This window comes from Botrytis porri, assembly GCF_014898465.1.
Source record: "Botrytis porri strain MUCL 3234 chromosome Unknown BPOR_009, whole genome shotgun sequence".
Classification (NCBI taxonomy): Eukaryota; Fungi; Ascomycota; class Leotiomycetes; order Helotiales; family Sclerotiniaceae; genus Botrytis; species Botrytis porri.
The window spans coordinates 2,264,656-2,289,730 of record NW_024066083.1 but is presented as its reverse complement, the minus strand read 5'-3'; the positions used below and the strand labels follow the sequence as shown (position 1 = coordinate 2,289,730).

The 25,075-nt window shown below is 44.4% G+C and overlaps 10 protein-coding genes across 10 annotated transcripts; 5 read left to right on the top strand and 5 right to left on the bottom strand.

The window, feature by feature from the left end:
- Positions 1 to 393: 393 nt before the first annotated feature.
- On the top strand, positions 394 to 1,392 carry EAF01_007432 (uncharacterized protein; the record flags this gene model as incomplete). Its single annotated transcript, XM_038915687.1, has 1 exon — positions 394 to 1,392. One exon carries the CDS (start codon positions 394 to 396, stop codon positions 1,390 to 1,392), a length of 999 nt encoding a protein of 332 aa, XP_038769325.1.
- A 1,009-nt stretch (positions 1,393 to 2,401) lies between these two features.
- EAF01_007431 (uncharacterized protein) lies at positions 2,402 to 2,683 on the bottom strand (the record flags this gene model as incomplete). The annotated part of the gene is made up of 1 exon (XM_038915686.1): positions 2,402 to 2,683. One exon carries the CDS (start codon positions 2,681 to 2,683, stop codon positions 2,402 to 2,404), a length of 282 nt encoding a protein of 93 aa, XP_038769324.1.
- Positions 2,684 to 2,686: 3 nt separating this feature from the next.
- Positions 2,687 to 2,899, bottom strand: EAF01_007430 (uncharacterized protein; the record flags this gene model as incomplete). Its single annotated transcript, XM_038915685.1, has 1 exon — positions 2,687 to 2,899. One exon carries the CDS (start codon positions 2,897 to 2,899, stop codon positions 2,687 to 2,689), a length of 213 nt encoding a protein of 70 aa, XP_038769323.1.
- Positions 2,900 to 3,340: 441 nt separating this feature from the next.
- Positions 3,341 to 7,343, bottom strand: EAF01_007429 (uncharacterized protein). The gene is made up of 4 exons (XM_038915684.1): positions 6,340 to 7,343; positions 5,795 to 6,261; positions 5,429 to 5,730; positions 3,341 to 5,333 (listed from the first exon to the last, which is right to left on the bottom strand). Exons 2-4 carry the CDS (start codon positions 6,117 to 6,119, stop codon positions 3,918 to 3,920), a joined length of 2,043 nt encoding a protein of 680 aa, XP_038769322.1. The 5' UTR covers positions 6,120 to 6,261; positions 6,340 to 7,343; the 3' UTR covers positions 3,341 to 3,917.
- A 797-nt stretch (positions 7,344 to 8,140) lies between these two features.
- EAF01_007428 (uncharacterized protein) lies at positions 8,141 to 10,247 on the bottom strand (the record flags this gene model as incomplete). Its single annotated transcript, XM_038915683.1, has 2 exons — positions 8,141 to 8,346; positions 8,561 to 10,247. The coding sequence occupies 2 exons, from the start codon at positions 10,245 to 10,247 to the stop codon at positions 8,141 to 8,143; spliced, it is 1,893 nt and encodes a 630-aa protein (XP_038769321.1).
- Positions 10,248 to 10,835: 588 nt separating this feature from the next.
- EAF01_007427 (uncharacterized protein) lies at positions 10,836 to 11,232 on the top strand (the record flags this gene model as incomplete). Its single annotated transcript, XM_038915682.1, has 3 exons — positions 10,836 to 10,838; positions 10,910 to 10,990; positions 11,047 to 11,232. The coding sequence occupies 3 exons, from the start codon at positions 10,836 to 10,838 to the stop codon at positions 11,230 to 11,232; spliced, it is 270 nt and encodes an 89-aa protein (XP_038769320.1).
- A 2,048-nt stretch (positions 11,233 to 13,280) lies between these two features.
- EAF01_007426 (uncharacterized protein) lies at positions 13,281 to 16,751 on the top strand (the record flags this gene model as incomplete). Its single annotated transcript, XM_038915681.1, has 2 exons — positions 13,281 to 13,474; positions 13,541 to 16,751. The coding sequence occupies 2 exons, from the start codon at positions 13,281 to 13,283 to the stop codon at positions 16,749 to 16,751; spliced, it is 3,405 nt and encodes a 1,134-aa protein (XP_038769319.1).
- A 983-nt stretch (positions 16,752 to 17,734) lies between these two features.
- EAF01_007425 (uncharacterized protein) lies at positions 17,735 to 19,165 on the bottom strand (the record flags this gene model as incomplete). Its single annotated transcript, XM_038915680.1, has 1 exon — positions 17,735 to 19,165. The coding sequence occupies one exon, from the start codon at positions 19,163 to 19,165 to the stop codon at positions 17,735 to 17,737; it is 1,431 nt and encodes a 476-aa protein (XP_038769318.1).
- Positions 19,166 to 20,912: 1,747 nt separating this feature from the next.
- Positions 20,913 to 22,592, top strand: EAF01_007424 (uncharacterized protein; the record flags this gene model as incomplete). Its single annotated transcript, XM_038915679.1, has 1 exon — positions 20,913 to 22,592. The coding sequence occupies one exon, from the start codon at positions 20,913 to 20,915 to the stop codon at positions 22,590 to 22,592; it is 1,680 nt and encodes a 559-aa protein (XP_038769317.1).
- A 1,023-nt stretch (positions 22,593 to 23,615) lies between these two features.
- Positions 23,616 to 24,854, top strand: EAF01_007423 (uncharacterized protein; the record flags this gene model as incomplete). The annotated part of the gene is made up of 1 exon (XM_038915678.1): positions 23,616 to 24,854. One exon carries the CDS (start codon positions 23,616 to 23,618, stop codon positions 24,852 to 24,854), a length of 1,239 nt encoding a protein of 412 aa, XP_038769316.1.
- Positions 24,855 to 25,075: the final 221 nt, after the last annotated feature.

Sequence of the window (25,075 nt, the reverse complement as noted above, 5' to 3'; positions counted from 1 at the left end):
TCTTTCTGTAATCTTCCTGCCCTACTCAATAGATTCGCCTTGCTAGCAAGTTTGGCAAGTGCCATTACAATAGTTTCACCACTGCAGACATCATTCCCACCCTACATCCCTTTAACTCTACATACCTACTTCATCACGCCTATTCTCCATCAAGTTTTATTAGGAACTTAGCGACCTCACATCTTTTAGAATCATTGATCATCTTATTCCCTTAACTATTACAAGCATATATTTTTTAAAATATCTTGCGGAATAATAGAATTTTATCCCCCATCGCTATCATCTTATGAAAGATTGTACCACAGCCAGCCCTGGAACCTATACTATCTCTTTCGATCACACCATTATACTTTACGCACAAAGTCAGTTGGACCTTGGTAGTGCTACATCGTCATGCCAGAGAAGCACGAATTTGATGTGAGATCACTCAGACGAGGCTCACAAAGTTATGAACTGGAACAGCACAACCTACCGCCAGACACTCATAGTAGCCCACAATCATCAGTGCTCCCACCTCCATATTGTGTACAAGATGAATATCCTCCCTGTGACCCAGGACACATCTCGACTACAGACAACCCGGCAAACGAAAAAATCGCGACTGCGACAAATATCCATGATCCTGAACTGTGCCCACATTTTTCCGAATGGGAAGAAGATTGCAACATCGTCAATCTCACACATAGACCGGGCAAGCAACCTCCCGATAATAAGATTGGTGCTCGAGAAAATCGCCGACAATTCAGATCTGAGATATGGGAGGCTCCGAAAAAGAGCCCAAAACTGAGAACAATACAAACTTTCACACCGAGGAGATTCATCTCCCGCACATTCCCTGCCGATTTCTCTACGCAGCCATATCTCGACCAATGCTATGATCGGCCATATGGATTCTCTCCAAGAAACCCGCTTCCAGAAGGACATGAAAATACAAAATCAGTCCAAGATCTATGCCTCGAACTAGAATATCTGCAGAAGCAAGTAGCGTATTTAAAATCTGCTATCATACCAGCCGAGCAAGAACTACATTCATTGGCCGCACGTTTACCAAGAAACGGCAATGATGGTTCACCCTTTGATATTCTAACCATGGCTGAAAAAGAACGCATGATATCTCGAAGAATGCAGTGGTTACAAAAACAACTCGTGATCATGCGGCAGGAGATTGCAACAAAGGAGCGTGCGCATGAGTACGCCGTTGAAGAATTGAATAGGGTTAGTGAGTTGAATGATCGACTGACACAGCCGCTTAAAGATGTGGCCAGGGCGATGAATGAAAGGAGTTTAGGGAGGAGATGGCTACAGGGGGAATTACCGTGGGCTAATGCTGTGCATATTGGGAATGATGTGCCGAATCTTGCTATGATTATGACACAGAGAGAGTTACGATAGCCGGACGTTGATATGTACATGATTTGACATGGTAGGCGGAAACAGCGACTATTATCCATTCTTCAGCGTTCACTAGCAAATGGAATATTCCTGCCCGTTAGAAGTAGAGATTTAGATCACTTCCCGTATCGATGTGACAGGTGAAATATGGCTTGAATTGGGTAGGAGTCGATGTGCCAATTGAGTTGTAATATCCTCCTGTCCGATTCTATAGACATGTCCAAACTCTACAACCCTCGGTGATAGACTTGAAGCATCAGCTGAGATGTACACTTTCATGGATTGTAAATCACAGGTTTCTCAACAGCAAGGCATGTTAGAGCATCACCCAATATAGGATACCTTTCCAGATAAACAAGAACTCTTCACCAAAGTCCCGAGTGAAATACAGGAGGTTAACATCTCACTCTTCGACACTGAAGAATCAGCTACAGAGTTTACGACGAGGGTAATATCGATGCTGGAGCTCTATGGGAGGATATTGGATATTTACGTCCCGTGCTTTAAAATCGGAATATCATCAGTGTATCATAGGGTTCTATTCAATTCAAATGTGTGAATGTGTTTGAACCAGGGAGATTGGATGTGTGGCTGATGTGCATTCAATCGAGACAAAAGCTAAGACGATCCGAACGTGAATGTGTGAAATGGTATGTATATGAGTATTGATATAACATGAATGTCTAGAAGCTCCGATCCTATGATTCTCACCCGTAGAAACTCAATTGACAGTACAGCTGGATGGTTGGAGAAGTAATATTGCAGGATGCATACACATATACACCTCACGCCATGACTTTGGTATTTCAATAGGTGGTGTTATATGTGTACGCAATCACGGAACTCTAAAAAATGATATATTTAAAGTATAGAGAAAGAAGATATTCTATTTTGCATTACATTTCGAAATTTGGTGAAGAAAGCAGAAAATGATACATGTACAAATGCCAAACACTCGAGAAGCAAGTGCATAAACAACAACACGTCTTCAGGATATAACCTTTCTATTCTAGCAGCCACCAACTTGAAACCAAACATAAAGGTATTGTTCCCATTCTGCCAACATCCTAGAATTCTCTGTCCAAGCCCAACTACTCCACATATTATTCGTCAATCTTATAGCATTTCCATTTTGTGCCCAGCACATTTTTTCGTCGAATTGCCTCATGTCACTCAAGATCCCCCTCGAATCCCAAAGCTGGTCCCTGAATTTCCACCATGCAGAACCCGTAGTGCCTGGTTGTTGACAGCATCTCTCTCCAGTATCCATCCCATCCCAACCGAGGACCATTCCCTACTTCTTCGCATCCTTCTTAACTTTCGGCTTCGCATACGGCTTGTTTGTTTCGTAGGAAATCCAAAATGCAATTCCAGCCAACACGAACAATCCAATCAACACTAGAATCAATTGGACGAAGAGAAATGGGGTTGCTTGGAGAACCGCGGTGGCTTTAGGCGTGAAATTCAACCATTTGAAGGCATTGGGTCCGGAGAATGCTTGTCCCATTTTGGCTTATTGTGCTTGCGTAGAGGTTAAGTATGGAGATGAGGATAAGGTCCCGGATTGAAGAACAGGGTTGAATTGGCAAGCTGGGTGAATGTATGATTCGAAAGGATTGTGATGATGGACTTGATCGATGTCAATTATCTCGAAAGGGTGGAGAATTCGATCCGGTCAACAGAAGGCAAGTAGTAGCACGATTTTTTAACAATGCAGACAATGTACGAAATACAGACAGAGAGAGAGAGAAATAAGAGATCAAAACCTAAGACGGGACAGGAGACGTTCTCCCCTAAAAAGCTAAGATATATGAGACAGTCTACTGGCGTTTCAAATCCTTGGCATGGTGTTACTATGAGCCCATGTTTTGAGGCTCAGTGAGGGATGCTGGCGGGGGGGGGGGGGGGGGGGGGGGGAAGCTGGAGGAGAGCGGTCGAGGAGGATTCAGCATGTTACAGATTTGTAGGAGAGTTGTCGCAGGAAACAGAGCTTTGACAATATTATTGGGTTATGGTAATAGTGGTTAGTGGATCATATGGGGTTATTAACTAATATTATATAGGGTTACGACTTGATGTGCGCAGGGCACCAAAACATAATTTATACTCATATCCCCATAGAATAGCGGCAATATTAATGTTTGAAGAATATCAGCCTGTCTAATTGTTTTGACATGGTACTTGTATAATGTGGAATACACCTAGTTGCTCAAATTTATCGACTATATTGCTCTTTCAAACAATGTTTCCGTAAATCTTATGTCATGTTCAGTAAAATAACCGTATTGAATGTTGGAGCCATTACTTGATGTCTAGATCAAGAACATCTCATCATCTCTAGAAAGGCCCTTTTATGTCTTGTAAGATGCAGTGCATCACTTAAGTTCATCCATATGCACAGATCCATAACCTCATCCAAACACGAATGTATTTGAGTGAAGTCTGCTCTACGCCAGCAATGATGTGAACAAACACATATCGCAGATCACTTACTTGTATTGTATGTCGTATATCATGTGAGAAATTTATTCTTCAAGTAGTAGTCGATCGGTTTCCGACCTGGATTGTGAATCTAATAGTGGTTCCGAGGGTGTCTCGGGGCTTAGAGACACGCTTTCAACCTTTTGCAAGATACCCTTTCCAGCTCTACTCAACGCTTCCATAATACTTTCCATTGATCGACTTTCCTGCCTGACAGCTTTTAAAGCGGCTTCCACCTCTTCACAACGCTTTTGCAGTCGCTCGATTTCTGCTTTCAGAAGATTGGCCTGGTCATCTTTTGCGCGAAGTTGTCCGTCACTTGTCGGTTCTGTCGATGCCATACCGGTCGATCCTTCATCATTGTGCTCACGAGATGAAGGCGCATTTTTCTCAATGCATTCCGGTATGAGTGACTTTGCGCCAAAATCTTCGGTATCAATCTTCATCCCAGCACTCAATTGTTCAATTCTTTGCTCCATCTCAAGTCTCAACTTATTCCAGTTCTTTCTCTCTTCCCCAGTCTTTTCTTCTAGTTGATTAGCCATCTTCACAATCTCGACGTACTGTGCCCCTTCTTGCACCGCTGCTTGTCGGTAGGTGTCCCTACTTTTCGCAAGATCTTCGAGGTCTGCCTCCAATTCGAGAACTTGAGCATGTAATCGCGTTTTTTCTTCAGTAAGGCTAAAAATTTCGATATCGGAAACCTCATGTTTCTTCTCGAGGGCGCTCGCTCGACTTTGAGATCGCGAGAAAGCAGCAAGGAGCTTATCGTGTTCACTCTGCAACGATGATAACGCGATCTTTTGGATAGAAACCTCATGTTGAAGCGCTGCTGTATGGACTTGCAATGCGCTATCCGATGACTGCGCATTTTTAATGGGAGGAAGCAAATTGTTAGATGTGTGGGAGTTTGATGATTGAGACGGGCCCCCAGACAGACCCGTGTATGATGTCGACCCTGAAGGAGATGAGAAGCTGACAGAGGTCGGAGATGGAGACGGAAAAGCTCGTCCTGGTGGAGATGGTAGTTGTCGAGCTGGGGCTGAAGGAGGATTCATATTCGAGAGCCTCCGCCTCGTATTGTCGATTGACAAATGGGTGTAGTTAGGAGATTGAGTTCTTATGGGTGGAAGTCCTTCACTGAGCGATTTAGCCATAGACTTGCGTCTTTGATGCATTTCAGAATCAGATGTGCCCATGTCATTCAACGTAGTTCTCTGGTGATCATCTTCAATACGCCGCTTCATGATGATTAAAGGATCATATGGGGTCACACTGTTAACAACATCCTTTTTGAGGGGCACTTTTGAAGACCCTGGAGGGATCTGCTGGACGAATTTATCGGCAAGCTCGTTGACTTTGTTGATCTTGGTAAGTATCCAATGGAGTGTTTGTTTTAGGCCAAAGTCAATCATTGGAGGTGGGTCTCCAGAAGGAAGAAGACGCAACTGTGAGTGGGCCTAATATTTTGTAAGCATGATTCGAAGGATTACATATGAGTATAACGGAATGAACCCTTTCGATGACAAGAACCAAGCACTTTGCTGGTACTTACTGGATTGATACCACGCTTCTCGGAATCTATACCCGAACGGAGCGTCTCCGCTAGCTGAGTAAGCCCAACGCTGCAAGCTTGTGTAACAAGGGCAAGTTCAGGGTTCTTTTGGCAATGCTCGCAACATTCTGGTGAAGACTCTTCTTTTTGATCGAATTGAGTCTGCCGCCTGCACTGACGACATACATTAGACATCTGTTGCGGGGAGTCCACCCGACCATTAACGGTCAATCGAGGAGGTTGAACAAGAGCAGAAGCATTCTGGATCGTTTGATTATAATCATGACCATATCCATTTGAATCTAAAGAGTAAGGGGTTAGTTGGTACTTTAAGATACCGTTTTATAGGCTACTCTAAACACCTACTGTGTGCCTGCGATGGGGCCATTTTCCCAAGTGCGTCTAGATCCACCCTCGCTACTCCTTTGTAATCACCCCCCTCGTAACGCGACCTTTTCACGGCCGAATTTTCGCCATTCCGAGTATGTTGGTTGTTTTGAATCGCCCAGTTCCCTGAATTGTCATATACTGGATACTGTAAAAGTGGTCCAGCTTCAATTGGTGGCAGTGTTCCGCGATGCCAACTATTACTACTTCCGTTTTGTTGTGCTGGTGTTCTGGTATCGTCTTCCCAAGGACGTTTAATGCCTGATCGATACGATTGGGGAGACTCCGTTGATCGTGCATCCATCACCGCACTGCCGATACCACTATATTACTGGGACTGTAGACAATGGCCGATCCATCCGTCCTTTTGATTCCAAACGATAGTATCGTCGTTTCCGAGTTCAAACTGGTGCGCGCGCACGGGAGATATGTTCTACCGATGAAGTCTATATCACAAGAATCATCAGTATTCCGAAGGTATTTCAAGAACTTGTAGCCAGACATGATAAGAAATCACTGCTTACATGTTTTCTGTATAAAGGTTAAGGAAAGTGATATACTCCGGCATATGCAGCAGATAGCCCTGTGATCTAGGTACTGTCTGCACACCATCTGAAATATATACTGTACGATGGAGAAGTGAGAAAAGCAAGTAGTCAAATGACAAATCTCTTTACAGAGATACGACGCCGGCCATGATTTGGAACAATTGGATGAAGGACGTTGTGCACTGTGCACTATGCATTCTAAGCTCTGTTACATAGCTTTTCTCTATCGAATCTGAAGGGACAGGCTCGTACAGTACGGAGTAGTAATATCATTCATACATTCATAAGAGAAAGTGGGTTTGGTCAGGGAGTGTGTGAGGCAGCGTTAGCCTTACAAACTGTGCTGACGCGCTGAGGATCTTTGCTCGATATTACAATACACTCGGTAAGGTGTTCTAGTCGATTGAACGTTCATGATGATTCGCTAAGAAAGTGAGGTAATGCAAAACGGAAGAGGGGGCGAAATAGATCCTTGGATTATGAATTTCTGTGTTTTACCCTTGGCTGATTCCATATTCCTTGTATCAATTATCCGAATAGACGGGAATCGGGCTGCATTGAAAGGGTTGACGTTGCTAACGCATCAATGGATGTGATGGAAATCATTTGATCCCTCCCTCCGAGAGTCCCTCGAACGGTTTATATTTCGTGGCTGACTGGCTTTTCTCCTTACGAGACTAGTATCGAACGTGACAAGGGTCAATTTTGATTCACAATATGACAGTGATACAGCATCTGGTAGTTGCTTGGCCTGGCAAACTGAGGGTAGATTAGGTAGGCAATTAGATGGTTGAATAGTATACCTCGCAGACCGTTTGACGAGCGGGCTCAACAACCACCAGGATAAGAAGAAAGCAAAGGTTGTTGATTTTGTATATTAAGGTTTGGATTAATAGCCATCATATCCTTTTCTTTTCAGGAGATGGGGTTGGTGTGGTGTGGTGTGATTGATGGTTGGTGGTTGGTGGGTTGTGGTGGTGATCATTTTTGGCGGTTGGGAGTTAGGGGGTTGGGATTCGGGAACATTGGTGGAAGTCAAAAACGCTTACACATATAAGGCCTTGCTTACTCAGATTTTAACATCTCCACTGAGTTTGACTAAATTACCCGGCTGAGTCAATTTTGAACCTTGTTGTCTATATCCTCATTCAGAGATTCGAGAATTAGGTAGCTTTATTAAAATTTGTGAGTAAGTATTATATAAGTGTCTGAGTGACTGTTTGAATGTTTGAATGGTTAGCTGAATACGCCCAAGGATTTACCGTTAGTAAGTGAGAAAGGGGTATATTTTTGCGTGCATGACAGAAGCCTACCTGCAATGTTGTAAGAATTGCACAAAACATGGATCACTAGATTTATCAGCCAACGATTACAAGTTCGCGGTTTGGAATACCTTCGCACTGCCAGAGAATGTAATCCGTACAGAGGCGTACACACCACCTTAGACTTGGAAGAAAGTAGACAGACCTGCCAAAGTATGTAAAAGGTGAGCGTTTTGCCTCGTAGTTATATTTGCCATCGTTCACGCGACCAATAACTAACTCCCTTCCAAAAATACCCCGGAGCTTGTGTAACAGATCCTTGATGTTCATCGGGTAATCATATGAATCGCAAAGTACACCTCCAACAGCTGACTCGAGCGATGAAGTTGTCATACGGGCGCTGGTGGCGCCGAAAAGTAATTCGGGTTGAACCATCTCCGATTATCACAAAATTACAAGTAGTATGTTGGAAGGTTGATTGAAATTCACTGTTCTCATTGAACTGGGTATTAAAATTAAATACATTTGTACCACGCCCCGTTCCTAGAAAGCCCCCCGTTAAGCAAATACAATTTGTGGTGTCCGATGAATCGAAATCTAATCGGACAATCGTCGCTGTCGTTTCGGTGCCCGCTCCGAGGAGAGCGATCGAGAGTACCTGTCGCCGTTGCGAGATCGTTTAGGTGGAGAGCGTGATCGGCTTGGGGAGCGGGACCGTGACCTAGTCCGAGAACGATAACGAGAGCGATATCGAGAACGAGACGGAGAGCGAGACCTAGATAATGACCGAGATAAAGACCGAGTCCGGGACCGAGTCCGGGAACGAGATGGAGAACGGGAGCGAGAGCGGGAGCGAGAGGGGGAGCGGGAGCGAGAGTGAGAGTGAGAGCGAGAGCGAGATCTTGAATAGGAAGAACCAGTATATGATGAATAACTAGAAACAGAACTTCCTGATTCCGACGTAGCATCGGCAGCAGCCGCAGGTAAAGCTGGCAGCGCTGGTTTTGGCATATTCTGTAGGTATTCGCGCATCTCTTCGGTGATAGCACCCATTCCAATACTTGTAAAGTAATTGATAGAGAACCTTGTGTTGCGAGGATTGTCTCGAGGGAACAATCCTTCGAAATAAGGTCGCAGTATATCATCCTTCAAGCGAGCTTGCAATTTTGCCATACCCATTGCTTCCGATAGATCCTGAAAAATAATTTTAATAAATATGCGACTACTTGATGTTGTCTCTTCTTCATTAAGGTGGACAATAGACAAAACGTGCCAGCCAAGAGCGTCGGAGCTAAGAAGGTGGCCGAAAAATCTCGCGATGTTTCGTAACCTGTTTGTTTCGTAACGATGTATGGTGTCATAGTATTTAGCAAATGATTGTTCAAAAAGATCGGTCCAAAGACGATTTATCTTTGCGAACCGCTCCCCAATGAGTCCATAAAACTTTGAGTATGTTCTCTCTTGGGAGCAACATTCAATAACCATGGAAGGAAGCTCTGGCTCTTGTCCAGGTGGCAGTGTGACTTTCATCAGCTTGTGGCAACATTCTTCGGGGTCGATACTAGACATGATAGTCAAATATATGGTTCGTCGTAGGTTGACGAGATCCGTATTGCTCTGATCCTTGATTTCTAAAGCCTTTTCTTCCTTTTTCTCCTCATCATCCTCACTATCATCTTCCTCGTCGTCATCATCCTCATCGTCACTTCCCTCTCCAAGAATTTCCGCTTTCAGTCTTTTATATAATTCTTCGTTTTGTTCCCATTCGGGATCGAATTTGAAAATATTCAGTCCGTCCTGGACATCGATCTCATCATCCAAAGCCATGCGGTGTGTGATTTGATCTTCCTCCTCCACGAGATCCAACTCTTCCTTGATCGCAGGATTATCTTTATATTTGTCTTTTCGAACTTGGAAAAGAACTTCGATCATGTATTGCACCCGTTTGTCAATATCTGCCTCATTCAAAATATTCCTGAACTGATCGAACACAGCTAGAGCAATGGGCCCACTCATCTCTTCGAGATGTTGACCCACCTCACGCGTCAATCCAACCGCAATCTCAACACTATCGTCCGTCGGCTTATTGAGAAGTAACAATAGAATCTGGGCCGCGACGATCTCGTTTGCTACCTGCTGATTACAAAGATGGGCGATGAATGTGGTGGCAGAAAGACATACGGCCTTATCGTTTCTCTTGAACCCTTTCTTAAACTGCACTATAAGGCGCTTTAACAGAAGCTCTCCAACCTGGGGAAGTTTCGTATTGACGATCGCGGCCATGGCGGCATAAATCGGTGTGAATGGCAAACTGGCAGTCTGGGCTTTCATAATGCTCCTACAGAATAATCCTCGACCTCTGATCAGATTCTCTCCGAATAACTCTGGCACGATGTGTTTTATGTTTGAGACATTAACTTTGTTGATTAAACCGTTGATTGACTTCTTCAAAGCTTCCCAGGCCATTCGCTGATACTCTTTGCTCGATTTGTCGGTGATCTGGGATTGTAGAGCTCGCAGGCGCGCAGGTGGGATGTAGGTACCACCAGATCGCATCGTGAGAAGTTTCTCATATTCGGCTTTTGCAGCAGCTTGCTTCTCTTCCTCCGATCTCTTCTCCATGATTGCGTGTGTAGATTCTAACGATTGAAATCGTCAGATGGTTATCTATTTTCATGAAGGTGACCAGTATTGAAAATGAGGAATTGACGCAGGGCTAAAGGCGCGCTTATGAACGCGATGAAGCTAAGATAAGATAAGAGTCACGTGATCTATCTCAAGTGCTGTCTCCACTTTGTTTTGGTATAATTATTTTAAAATATAACATATAATATAGTTTTGTGATAAATACATAGGTGCATCTAGGTAGGTGCGGTGTTTATTTTGCTTTGCACGATTTGCACTAAGATATCTTCAAAACATCTTCAAAATATCATTTTACTGTCCAGCATTTGATCTTACACAAGTTATAGGTAGCTTTTATTGTACCTGTTAGATGAGAGCCGTGCACCAGTCCCCCCTTGTATCACGAAAGACCAGATTGACTTGACAGGGAAAGCAAGCTCTCATGCATTTTTGAACAATCAAATTGTCTTCAATTTCTTTACAATATTCACTCTAGAAAGTAGAGAAAAGGCACATCTCTTAAATCTTCAAGCTTTCGGTGTTTGGGTCGACTTCATCACACTCCTTTAAAAGTCTATTGCAACAATGGTAAGATATATCCAGCCCGCGTGTAGCTGATTTTTCGCAAGCTGCACTGAAAGCTATACTAACATTCGCAGCTCGATCAACTCGTTGGCCTCGCGATGCTTGTCGCTGCTTCCGTCGTCTTCCTCTACTACACTATTTGGACTCTACTTATGGTATGGATATTATGCCCTCTCCAAGCAGGGGGTTTGAAGCTAACTATAGGGTCCAGCCATTCGTCGACTCCGATCATCCTCTCCAAAACGTATTCCCTCCCCGAGTCTGGGCAATCAGAATACCTGTCATCCTCATTTTGTTGGCATCAGCTGTCGTCGGGTCCTTTTTGAGTGTGGTCATGATCAGAAGCAACAGAAAGAAGGCTGTCAAAGCGAAAGCTGCTATGAAGAAGAAGGCATAAACGGGTTATAATAGGGTGGGTTTGGTTAATGGGATTCGTGTTGGGGCAGCACAATAATGTTATTTCATATGATATCGAACTCATTATATGCTTGCCTGGTTGTCAGTAGGAGCCCACGGAAAATTTGGCGCAAATTGTGGAAAGGTTGGGCGTGAGATTTTTGGCATTTGTGAGGAATTTATATATGCATAAAATACCCACGCATAGGCAGATGTCAATTTTCAGTCTAAACACTTGGTTATGATAATTGTATCAGTGGTTCAATCGAACTTCTATGTGTTGTCATGAGCGAAGCCTTGGAAATTATGAACGCGGTCGGCTTTGTATTCCGGCAAGATCTGGAAATCCTAGCAGCAGCAAACCTTTTTTGCACCAGCAACAACGGGTTTGCTGTACCTGCAGGAGACGTTGTTCTATTATTACTTGACAATCGAGCTAGCGACATCCTCCTCTTCTAACGTGGCTAATTTACTGAGATCTGCTATGCAGCCTGCTTTCATGATCATCGGTCATATGCACAAAGTAATTTACCAAGTAATGTTCAGTTCAGATATGCCTCGATAGAAGCTCGGAAATGTATGAATAGTTACAAGTCTGGAGATGTCTCAATTGCCTTGACTCTGTTTGATTCACGGTATAGCTTGTGCTCGGTACGTTCAATGATTTAAAGGGGGTTAGTTATGTGACCCATTGTGGTGTATTACTCAGGTAGCTACCGCTAGAGCCAATGAATCCAATACATATACGGTACAATACTCAATATGAGCGCATGTTGCTTGCTCCAGCAATAAGTACAAGGAGAGGCAGGAGATCGACAGAGAAGCGAGAGTTATTGTTAGTCTATCAGTCAATCATCTTCCTACTATGAATTCATCTATGATCACGGATTCTAGCAGGAGATATAATAGGTAATGAGCACTTGGTCCCATGACTATCATCGAGCTGATATCAAACGTCATCAATACCAAGGTAACTTAGCACTATTTGAGGACTTGTCTAAGGGCGTCGGGAATCAGCTGCGAGGGAGGGTGGGAGTTCTTTGATAGACAGACCAGGTACCTAATGACCTTGTCTATCAGAACGATGTTTTAAGGTATTAAGGAGAATGCCATTGAATACAACGCATATTGCGGTGTAGCATCGGGATATGGAAAGTATCTCACCTATTGATCAGAAGTGGCTCTAATTAGTACCAGAGAACAAAAGAACAATGACAATGGAAATGGAAATGGAAATGGAAATGGAAACGGAAGTGCGATTCCAATAGTGATAATGATAATGGAATAAATGTAGTGCACTTCGGCATGCTTACTAGGTAGGTCGGTAATGTGAATAACAACAATAACAAAGTGTTTTTATATGCAGTCGTCGACACCAAGGCAGGTAGCGGTAGCAATCATCATAACAGATGTAAATGAATCGCAGAATAAAATAAGTTAAATCTGCTTACACTTATTTTACTTTCTCACCTCAAGGATGACAACTTGGTTATATATCTATTAGGTTCCAGTCCTGCATATCTGAATCATCCATCCATCGACTGATACGGTCAACTCGTGCCCAGGTGTACATGATCTATCTCCCCACTCTTGGCGAATGCCCCTCTTCATACCGCAAACATATGCCAACCAGACTACGATACCAGATCAGATAGCCATCCAGCCAGCCATCCAGCCCGGCTTAGATTCAGGAGCTCTTTATGAAGGAGGGAGAGCAACAACAACAACAACAACAACAACAACAACAACCTACAAACTTAACTACATCGTTTTATCAATATTCATTCACCTTCCCTAAAGTTCCTTACAAACACGCACCCTTTAAAATACATTCATTATTATTCAAATCTTCCCGCGCGTTATCCTGAATTCTGATCATTCAGGAAGCCCGGGAAACTATCAAGTGTTAGACATCCGAAACACCCCACGACCTCATTATCGTGTCAACCTCGATCAAGCCCGAGTCCTAGATTATACACACTACATCTACATTACATCAACTATAGAAACTCGCGCAAGTCTCTTTCGTAGGACTTTATAACCATTTGAATGCCCACCTCATTCGACAACGAAATCAACAGCAATTCGGGCGGAACATCACAATCAAGCAAACCTGGCAAAGGCGCTTCAGCTGGAGTGCAAATTCCCGCCAAGAACAGCAGAAAGAATGGGTCGGCGAGGGATGGCGGCGGTGGTTCTGGAGGAATTATGGCGGCGGTGACGAAGAATAATGCTGCGAAATCGTGGGTTTCTTAGTCCAGAAGGGCTCTCCTGAACATACACGATTGCTAACTTGCCAACTCATCCAGTAAGAACAAATCACCTGTGGTGACTCCTCCAACTCCATCTCCGGAGACGAAGCCAGTTGTTTCCATACAAGATGAAAGTTCGGTGACATCACCTATGTTGGAGGCACTATCGTCGACCTCCCAGGGTTCTTCTGTCACGCACAATACAAATGAATGGGCTAAGGATATTCCAGCGTTTTCCAGTTCTCCGAATAACCTTATAAGTCTCGGTGAATCGCCGCCTACTCTACCATCTTCATACGAAGACAAGATCACGAACTACGGCTATCCGGCGAGAGAACCAAAGGGGTCTCCCAATAATCACATTCCCTTATCTTCCTCGCCAATAAGTGCAGCAGGCCGTAGAAGACCTATGAGTTACCAAATGGATGGAAACATTCAGTACAGTCCTGAAGAATATCACTCCGCTCTGGCTTATGCAGCCCGCCGAACCTCGAGCTATTCACAACAATCACAGGCGATGCGATATAATCCTTATCCGCCACTCCCACATCAACCTCAAGCCCACTTTCATGGAGCGCCTGATACCAATCTCATGTTGTCACCAAGAACTTCGGGTCTGGTACCTGGTGAGAAAGGATTTTTTTGTGGATTTGATACCCATCCTGCTCAGGATACAAACAAACCTCCAAACAGCGTGATTGTCACCGGATTTGAGGGTGGGCTTAGTATTCATAATGTTACCAAGAGAGGTCTCAGTAAAATTCTTACTTTAGATGGTTTGAGGGGCGGGGTATACAATGCCAAGATCCTTCCGTGGACTGCTTCATCGGAATTTGCTTTCCAATATCCCTTGATAGCAGTTGTTGTACACGGCCCTGTTCGAACAATCAGTGACAGCTCCAGCGCCGAATACACAGCGTCTCCAGAAAGTCCCCCCGCTCCAGTTGACGACGAGGGTCCAGGCTCCCCAAGACTACCAACCCGCTCCGTCAACGGTGACAACGATGATGACTTGATAGATTACTTTGAAACAACCGTGGAAATATATTCCTTGAGCACAAAGAGACATATTGCCACCCTACTATCTACCCCGAAAATACACGTGCCAATACCTCCATCAAGCCCATTGTTTACAGCACCGGCCCCTATCGGTTCTTTAACGATTCGGGCGGATCGGGGTAATGTTATCGTAGCTTCCGGAATTACAGGCGAAACATGGATCTTTCGACAGCGGGATAGTAGTGAGAAAGTGGAGTTCAGGTGTATTGGGAAGGTATGGACAACCGTTCAGCATGGTCTTTCCGTAGATCCCGCTGTATTCAACAATTTTGCTGAAGGTGGACGCCAAGCTGAGGCTAGCCCACGATCTCAATACAAAGCCTCAATACTATCCTTAAATGGACGTTGGCTAGCTTATTGTCCATCAGCAGCGACTTCTCAAGTCTCACTCCGTGCTACTATCCCAGAAAACGTTGCAACAGGGCGCATCCCTGGCCTGAATTCACAAGCTCCACCTCATCTGCCTGCGGTAAACTGTCTAGTGGATACTCCTGGTGGTGAAGGAGTGTTAAAACAAGTTCTTCAAGCGGCAACACAAGGAATTGTTGAAATCTCAGGCTATGTTGGCAAACAAGGTGCTCAGTATTGGAACAATTATTGGAACAAATCTACACCCCAGCAAATGAACAATGGGAACGGGTATCCAGCCCTCCAGAATATTTCGCCTCAATTCCCTCCTACCCATGGAATCAATAGCCAAGCGAGCACCGCAAACAAGGATCCTGGTCTGATATCAATTCTAGACCTGGACTCGCTCGCCCAACAAACCTCGGGATCTTCGATTCACCCTTTGGCCACTTTCCCCGTGCCTCATGGATGTAGTTTCTTGTCGCTTGCGCCCAGCGGTCTCGCGTTATTCACGGCTAGTAGTAAAGGCGATGTTCAGTTTGTCTGGGATCTTATGCGATTGCACTACTCAAGGTCATCTCTCCTGAAAGGGGCGAGCTCCCAAAGCGGAGGTCTACATGGGCCACACGTACGACAAATTGCACAATTCTCGCGCATGACTATTGCAAGAATTGTTGACGTCGTATGGACTGCACCGCACGGTGAGCGTGCTGCGATGGTTACTGAGCCTGGAACGGTTCACATCCTCGATCTTCCAGCTAGTGCTTTTACCTGGCCTCCACCACGACGACGCATCCACTCCGGAAGCTCTGAGCAGGTGAACCCTGATGCCAATAGTGCTGCGCTTTCTGCTGTTGGGGTGGCCTCAAGTGCTGTGTCGTCATTATGGACCGTAGCTCGACCTCTGGTAGGTTCTCGCAGGCGTCAAAGTAGTGTCGGCATTCCAGGCATCACTGCCGCAAGCGTGAAGTCGCAAGCAGGACAAGGAACACAGGCATTGGCCGCTGGAATTAGCCGTTCTGTGGGCGCCGCAACTGGTAAAATGAACGAAATGCGAAAATCAGGTGGAACAAAATTGCATCTGCCTAAGAGCAGAAACATTCCAAACCCAAACTGCGTCAGATTCTTCAACGGGAAACATGGTGATTCGATCACCGTAGTTGGTGGGGGCATCATACGAATCTACACAGTGAAAGGCAGGAGGGCAGATCGTCCAGCGGATAAGCAAAAAGCATCTAGGGGTGCCAAGTACGTCGAGTATCAAGTACCTTCTCTACCCGATACCAGGATAGCACCGGGACCAGTACCCGACGATGTTCTTGAAACGTTGACCAGAGATGCAGGAGAGAATTGGAAAGTCAGACAAGTATCAACTCGGGTATCACCCCTATCTGGAGCTGAATCCTCAATACCTCAAGCAGAGATTGAGTCGAATGCTCCATATCAACCATTTCATACAGATCGACGAGTTAGCCTCCACAATTATTCTCATGGGAAGACTAAATCGTCTTCTTCAACGTCTACAAGTGATTCGTCTGACAATGTTATGGCTGATTCATCCAAAAAAGCGTGGGCATTTGGTGGTCCTATAAGAAGTGTGAGACTAGATGTCGGTCCACCTCAACTTACGGAGGACGATTACCAAGCTTCTTCTTACCATCGAGCTCTCCCCTCCTCCGCCATTGAGCGTGTGATGAGGGTTGCAGACAGTAATCACGAGGATATGGAGCAGATTGTGGTCACTACTCGAAGGCGCAAGGGTGCTAGTTCTAACGGTGCCCCAAGGCCAGGTGATGAGGATGAGGAAGGCTTCTTTGAAGATGATTGCGAGGTCCTGGATTTTGCTAGCCAGCGGGTCTGATCGATTATAGATTCTTCTGCCGGATCTGTTCCCACTTCGTAGCAATTGCATTCAACACAACGATTAGCTGAGAAGGAGTCTGGTCCATGACTACACAGTTATAAACGATTGTTCGCCTTTTGATTTCGATACAAGGTCATAGGACCTTCAAGGGCTTCTTTGTATTGCATCTCATCAATCTTACCATGGTTGAATATCTCTAGGGGAGTCTGCGGTGAGCACTTATGCATAGCTTAGGTTTAATGGCGTTTTTGGTTAAGGACATACAAGTCTTTGGGCTGGGTGAGTAGAGGCTGGGGTACCGGTGATATGGAATAGCTGGGATTATACAGAATGGCCTGATATGCTTTTGTGAGATACCATAAACAAGAATACAACAATTAATTTTACCAATTGGCAATGACATCTCACTGCACATCATTAATTCCTTGTGAACGTAAGCATCATTCCAATCTTTTGATTCTGTATTCGAAGTTCCAACCCAAGTTGACGACTTGATACACTTTTTGGTGGTAATTGAAGTATCACGGAGATAATTTGTACAGCATGTTAAAATCCACTTGGGCTCTGGTATGAATGTAATAAGTCTCAAGATTTGAATGAAACCTATACTAACTATCGTGCCATTGGCCTACTTGAAGGGTACACGTGTAGGAAGTAAATCGCGCATGCGTGATACATCACGAATTTGTGGGCACAAGTTCCATAGTCCAGTTCTCATACCTTCGGTCACCTTTCGGGGGATCCCAGCGGCTATTAGATCGCAAGAAAAACGATGATTTGAGTTGAGGGCACGAGGCTGTTCTCCATATCGTGACTACCGGGCAAAGATGCAATGGTCTTTTTCGGATCACATCAATTGTGCTTAGGAGGTTGGTGTCATATTTGAGAATAACCTGATGCCATGTCTGGAGTTCCGTCAACTATGAATGGACCCTCTGTAAAGCCTTGAGAATAGAATAAGGTCCTTAACACACGATACCCTACATGAATCGCCATACTGCTCCTGCGACCGGGGTATTATTATCGTCCTCCATGCTCCCGTTTACACTCTTAATCCATTCCTGTTCTAATGCCACCGCATCTGATTCTATTTGCGCCATGGCCTCCAACTCTAGAAGCATACCACCCACCAAGGCCCTGAGCCCGCCCACCACACTTGCCATTGTAGACTCCTTTTCTAGCCACCCGAGATCTTGCAAAGCATCTCGCCATCCTTCGAGTTTCCTGTTTAAAACCAAGCATTCGTCTTTCCACGCCAGGTCTAGTTCCTCGATGAACACTATTTCCTCTTCCTCGTCCAACATCTGATCGTGATCTCTATCCCTCAAAATTTCTTCACATCTGTTAACCCACTTCTCGAATTTTCTCACGAGCCTCGCATATTTTCCTCCAGGCTCGCCTAGATTCCAAGCTTCGTTGAGCACTTCATCGAGTAGTTGTATCTTCTCCTCCAAACCCCACCCAGGAGTTCCTACATCTTGCCATTCTTTAAAAGCAGCCGCATTGACTCTTCCAGCTTCCTCTACCTCCAGGCGAAGTAACTCATCATGTCTCTTTACCACCGATTGAAATTTTGCCCCAAGCTTCTTCTTCGCACTCGCTTTCCATTGTCTGCTTACTAACTCTGCATCCCGATGCAACAAGTGCAATTGTAATAATTCATTCTGGAGCTTTGCGGTTTCCGCAGTGATTGCAATGTTCGCAGGAAGCTTGCTGGGAGTCGGGGCGGCGAGGAAGGACGCAGGATGCGGCTTGGAACCAACGTTCTTTGCGGGTGAAAAGTGCTGTTGGAGAGTTGAGAATGCAGGTTTGCGAATGGATGAATCTCCGTATAGGGATTGTGGACGTGCTCTCACTGGGGCATCTTGTGGTTGCGCTCTCTGCGAGGTTTGACTCGGTGGGCGAGATCTCTGCGACGTTTGACTGGGTGGGCGGAGGACAGTGGAGGAATTGTTTGGTATTGTCGATGAAGAATTTGTACGTAGATGGGTCGGTCGTGTAGTAGCAGACGTGATCGACGAGGTACGTATGTGCCGATTTGTAGAAGTGAGGGGTGGTCTTGAACGGTCTTTTACGGGTTCGGACGTCGCAGCAGATGAATTTCGAACAGACGTTGATCGAGCCTGACTACCCGTCGTAGTAGGAGGTTTGGTCACAGTTGTCCGGGTAGATGGGGGACGTATAGAAGCATTGTTGGTACCAATGGAACTCGTAGTCGATGGTCGTGTAGATGTGGGCGTGCTGGATGCGGTTGATATGGTTGTTCTTCGTGGTTTGATGGGCAAACGACTGGGTGAAGCTATATTTTCGGGAGCTGCGGCCACTGATGGTTTGATATCGGGACGACTTAGATTAGTAATTCTCTCTGAAGGTTTACGAATTGATCTTGTCCTTGACGGTATTGTCGACATGATTTGTTTGTTGAAAGTTATGTTAATGTATGAATTGGATATTCAATTGTTTGTTAATGGTTAGTTAGCGGACATGTTATTTAAATATTGACATCCTAGCGATATTTTTATTGATTGATACTCGAGTACAGCAAGACAACGCAGAAAGCGATGCAGCATTGCAGCATTGCATGGGGAACAGAATCACTTGAAGTTGCGGTAAGTTACGAAGCTACGAGGTTGCTACGGGTACATCAGCTATTGGCAAGTGGTGAATGGTATTGATCCAGTACGAGTCAATTGTACTTATGAGTTGTATTCCTCTTTATATCTGATGTTGTATATGTTGTCTAGGTGTGAGACGGTAGCATCTTCACGAGTTTATCAATCAGATAAAAGTTATGTCGTGTCCTTGCGTTTCTGTTAGAAGAGACTCGCAGTGACTATCTAGGGTACGGGGATTCGTGGTACCTTACACCATTGATCGAGGTACATACATTATCGCAATCAAGGGGCCGCAATCAATTATGCAGCAAATCAATCAGATAGAAGTACAGCAAATCCATCGTCAACTCAGCCAATTGAAATTGAGTAAGAGTGATCGATTCAGTAACGACGACGGGGATGAAGTGAGCCAGACAAGCAATACATAGGAGGGCAAGAGTATGTAGCTACCTAGGTCCTGAGAGAGAGGAATACGATATAATTGAGAAAAACATGATATATTTGATACTCATTTCTTGGGTACATTGATAGGTTCAAAGTCTTGATGATCCATTTACCCAAGTAATATCAACCTTACGATGATGATCTTCCGGCAACTACATGTATATAGTCTAGATATGTGTACCTACCATGTGGATAGAATATATGTGTAGATATAACTACTTCTCTAAGCTCAATACGAGGTCTCGAAAGCATTTCCGTCACCACATCACATCAACACCACGACATGGTATACGCATACGTCGAAATTGTCTTTCCCAGGTTCATTGCAATCTCATATCCTATCTATTCATCTGCCGGCACCTACGACCATCATCATGGCCATCATCCTCATACACACCTGAAGTTTGACTTTGGGAAATACCCCCGCCGTCTACGCACGACTCTTGAAATTCTAAGTATAGATTGAAAAGAAAAGAGTGGAATAGAAATGGAACCCCCTTGACCTTCTCCCTCCATCCTCGCCTCCCTACCTTCTGCCATAACAAAGCATAATATATCCAGCAGCATGAAATATGCTCAAAAACGCCTCGTCTGAAATTTGAGGTAGGTATTCATACAATCCTACATCCCATGTTCTGTACATGATGGGATGAATCTGATTTAAATAAAATACGGCTTCCCTTTCATGGCATCGGTCTTTTTCCCTCTTTTTTTCCTGTATAAATTTCCTTCTAGAACTCCTCTTTGGTTTCAATTTCATCATCGTCAATATCCAAATCCATGCGTTCTTTAGTCAAAACAAATGCATGAACTTATTGCAAGATATCTAGTTCATACATGCCCTTGCGAAGTTCCCTTTTCATCGTTCCGTCGTTTGACCATTTCAAGGGATCCCGGTTGGCGACCTTGTTTTATATCACACCCAGAGTACCAAAATAAGTCGAATAACTGTGATTTTGATGTGCTTTCTTTCTGTCTTTCTTTGTTTTTCTCTTATTGCTACAACTCTCATTCACTTTGTTACATTGAAGAATCAATTATCACTTGGACAATCGCCATTTTCTTTTTAAAAAGTTAAAGTCGAGAGACTTGAAACAAGATGGATACAGCAGTCAAATCGCCCTATCGAGAGCCCGTATTGAAATACACGAAGGCGCTTCCCAGTACGCCAGTAGAACTGAAAGAATCTCAACAAACAATCATGTCAAAAACCTTGCCTTCTTTGCCAGAGAGGAAAAGCTCAAGGGCAATGTCAATTCCACGTCGAGCCGTTGGGAGTACTCCAATTCCGTCAAAAAAGTCTTCCATTGCAAGCATATCATCTTCGGGTTACTCTGACTCTGTCCTTTCTCGAACCTTGTCCGGGGGTAGCAACTTTACCAAAGATTCACTCAGCTATACCGAATCGGAGTTTCGAAAAACTCCCCCGATACCAGAGCAGGATGAACGGAATCGGACATCTCCTACGACACCCAGAAATGAAATGGGAAGCCCAGATTCTTTATCGAGTTTGACATCTTCTCCAACGCAAGAAATTTGGAGGAGAAGATCGTTGGTAACTCAGAAAGGAATTGAGTTTCCTGATTTGAAACTCGTAAAGAGTAACGGCTCAACGGCAAGTCCTCCTTCCAGAAACGGCAACTCAGCACTCGATCGTTCCTTGCCCAAACTACCTAGTCAGGTTCTCCGATATAGAGAGCTTTTTGATCGAGAACGAGGCCTCATACCTGCTCGTGAAGCGCCGCAAGCACCAGCAGTACCGTCGATGGGCGCAAAGATTTCGAAGCTGAAAGATATCAGCAAACGAAAAGGCACAGATCAGTCTCATGAACTCGGTGGACATGGCGACCTTAACACCGACCAGTCTGAATATCTTGGAGAAGGACATACGTCACAGTCGACAGACGCACCATACTCGCCCCATGGAGGTCTGCCAACACCAGAATATTTAAGATCGGATGAAGATCAAAGTCAACCATCTACACCACAAGTGTATTCACCGACTACACCACCCAGCGATTTACCATCCGCAACCCAAGTGCCAATCAAATCGGATGCTACTCACGCACACGATATTTCCGTTGCAACAGTGAACGACCAATCAATTCTACAACGATCTCCACTCGTACCTAATCTTCTTCACGGTAACCACTCTCGAAGTCCCTCTGAGACTTTAACCATCACATCTCCCCTGGATGTCGTCCGATCACCGCAACCCCAAAAGCCACATGCCACCAAAACTATCCTCACACCTCAACCCTCACCTCCAGCTGAATCGGCAACCTTCTCGCCATCCATTGCATCCACGACTCCAACTGTCACGACAAATCCACATTCCCGTCAGACTTCTCGAACTACTACATCTCGTGCAACGTCTCTCTCTTACTCTTATTTCCCTCTATCACCTTCCTCACTTCCCGCTCCTGGAACAATTCTACCAGCTCCTCCCATTACATCACAACATATTGATTGCTTTCAAAGTCACAGATTTATGCGGCGATCACGAAATAATATATGTCCACTCCAATGCCAAACTTGCTCGAAGGGAGACTTTGAACAACAATGGAAATGTACATGGTGCTGTTTGAGGGTGTGTTCTGACTGCATGGCTGTTTTGGCAACAGTACGAAAAGACCTAGGAGCTTTCTTGAAATTGATTGGAAAAGATACACCAAATGAATCTGATGACAAGAGAATAATGGTCGGGAAAGATGTTGGTGAGAGGAGTGAAAATGTGAACCAGGAGAACGAGAATCATCAAGTGGGGGTTGAAGCGTGAGAGAACTTAACTGTCATACCATGGGATATATACATCTTTGCTGGGGAGTTTTGAAGGTGAAAATATCATGGGATTTCAAGATTCAAGGCGGTCTTTATGCATCAATTTCAATTGTTTCATTGCGCGTAGTATTCGCAACGGTCCGCTTGGACGTATCCTCGGAACTGATCTTGCATATACACATGCAATTTGATGGGCGATCGCAGTTATAGCAAGAAGTTGAGCTTCTATTGGGATAAACATGACTAGCTTTTGTGTACATGGCTAGTCATTGATGAATGTATTTAGTATATTAGTGATACTCAGCGAAAATTATCTTGTTATTGTACATTGGATCGATCAAGGGATGATGTGTTAGCATCAAGTCGAAGTGCGTAGTCGATCTAACCATCTACTTGTATTTTGATCATATGATATCCAACTCCCAAGAGAGTAGCCTTAATCGCTCCAAAGCCCTTCGGATGGCGCCGGTTTCACATATGGGTTGTGAGTTATTATGCCGTGGTAAAATAAGATGTCTGCTAGCCTACGGTTGTGGCCATGCTTCTTCTCTTTGTGCTGATTAACCAATTGATAATAGTAAGAAGCAATCCCGAGATGGCAACAGATGAGGAATACATATCACGTCGAAGTCTTTAGCGAGCTTTCGGGAGCCTTATCGTATTTACACGGCTGACTAAGCTAGCAAACCCTTAAATGACTCATTTTGACTAACCTTGGTTTTCGCCCATCTTTGATGAGTCGAAACCCACCTTACTCGAATAGGACAATCCTACTCCCATTTGTGTGATGGTTTGGAATTCAGCATATGATTGTCGGGTTCGCATTCAAAAGGTTCAAGTATATAAGAAACAGTAAGTCCTCATTCGTAAACTTCTCGAGAATCCACACTAGATTATATTGTCTACAACAACAGAAGCACTTTACAATACCTATTTACTTCTTCACATCGCATGTCTTCCTTCGTCCTACGGCTTTATGGTTCCAAGTCAAACATCCGTAAACACAGTACACCACTATAACATGTGTTCTTCTATCTCGGATCTTTATACTCGCCCTGAAGGGGTGCATGTCATTCCAAAAGAATCTCTCGACTTACGACCGGATTCGGAGATCGATTATGATCTTTTGCACCCCAAGTCAATTTCAAGTGAAAAGAACATTTGGTTCTTCTGGCATAGTGGTTTTTCTAACATGCATCATTATACCCAACGAAATGTTCGCACCTGGCACCGGAGGTTTTCAAAACAAGGTTGGACTGTCCGTGTAATCGATCGACAGCCATCTTCACCTTTAAATGTCGCGAACTTTTTGGACATAAGCGATCTGGGTACCTTCCCTAGTGCTTTCATTGATGGTACTATTGGGGGCGACCACAGCCCTCAACACACATCCGATCTGGTCCGATTTCCCCTCCTCCTGAAGTATGGTGGTGTGTATGCGGATGTGGGGATGATGCAAATCGGTGATCTAGACCGTATGTGGCGGGAGACCATTGATAACAATGCTTCGCCATTTGAGCTTTTGTCGTATAATGCAGGAACTGTTGATGAGCGTTGTCTCACGAATTACTTCTTAGCTTCAAAAAGAAACAACCCCATGCTTGAAAGATCACACAAGTTATTACTGGCTTTGTGGGCTGCAGATGGCGGCAAGACGAGCACAGAGGGTATGCATGCTAGTCCCTTGTTAAAAGGTGTCCAGGTTATGGGGGGTTCGTTCACTATTGAGGAGGACGGAAAGACCATTTCGGCTGAAGACTGTAGCAAGCTGTTGACAGATTATATCATTCAGGGACAAGCAATGACGATGGTACTAGGACTAGTTGATGAAGACGATAACTGGAATGGGCCCAGATATTCTGCTGAGAATGTGTATGCCATCGAATACATGGAAGGCTCGCAGCTCATCAACGAGTTCACGGCTTGGAATGGACAAAAGGCATTTCATTTGATGTCACTTCCAATTCCTCGTAGTGGGGAAGCAGAGAGCCCGGAGCAAATGCAGGCAAGAGAAATTGTCGAAGCTTGTTTGAAAAGGAGTTTTGGCTTCAAGCTCGCTCACGGTCTTATTATACGGGTACTTGGTGAGACGTTGGGGTCGCTGTGGAGAAAGCATGATGGATCAGATATAGTGCCTGGAACGTATGCAGATTGGTTGAGACATGGCATGACATATTGGACGCAAGATGAGCTTCCACCGAGAATGGATTTTCAAATCATGGAGCCAATTAAGAGAGGTTCTTTACTAGCAAGCATATAATGATTTAGATGAACATAATAGGAAAGTCATGATTGAATATAATATAGATATATAGATTGAAAGTAATATTATAACTATACTAGCTATAGTAAGCATTTGAGACTTACTATATATAAATAGATTCATTTTCTATAACAAGAGTAATAATCAGAGAAATGATTATATTAATTATGAATACAAGATTGTTTTTCATTTCTAATCAAAATTAACTTCTTAGTTCA

What these genes read in the sequence shown, in the direction of transcription:
- EAF01_007429 (XM_038915684.1), bottom strand. Translation starts at nt 6,119, where the DNA reads ATGGATGCACGATCAACGGAGTCTCCCCAATCGTATCGATCAGGCATT. An exon ending in GGCCCCATCGCAGGCACACA is followed by an intron (nt 5,731 to 5,794) that starts GTAGGTGTTTAG and finishes CTTACTCTTTAG; the next exon opens with ATTCAAATGGATATGGTCAT. An exon ending in AGAAGCGTGGTATCAATCCA is followed by an intron (nt 5,334 to 5,428) that starts GTAAGTACCAGC and finishes ACAAAATATTAG; the next exon opens with GCCCACTCACAGTTGCGTCT.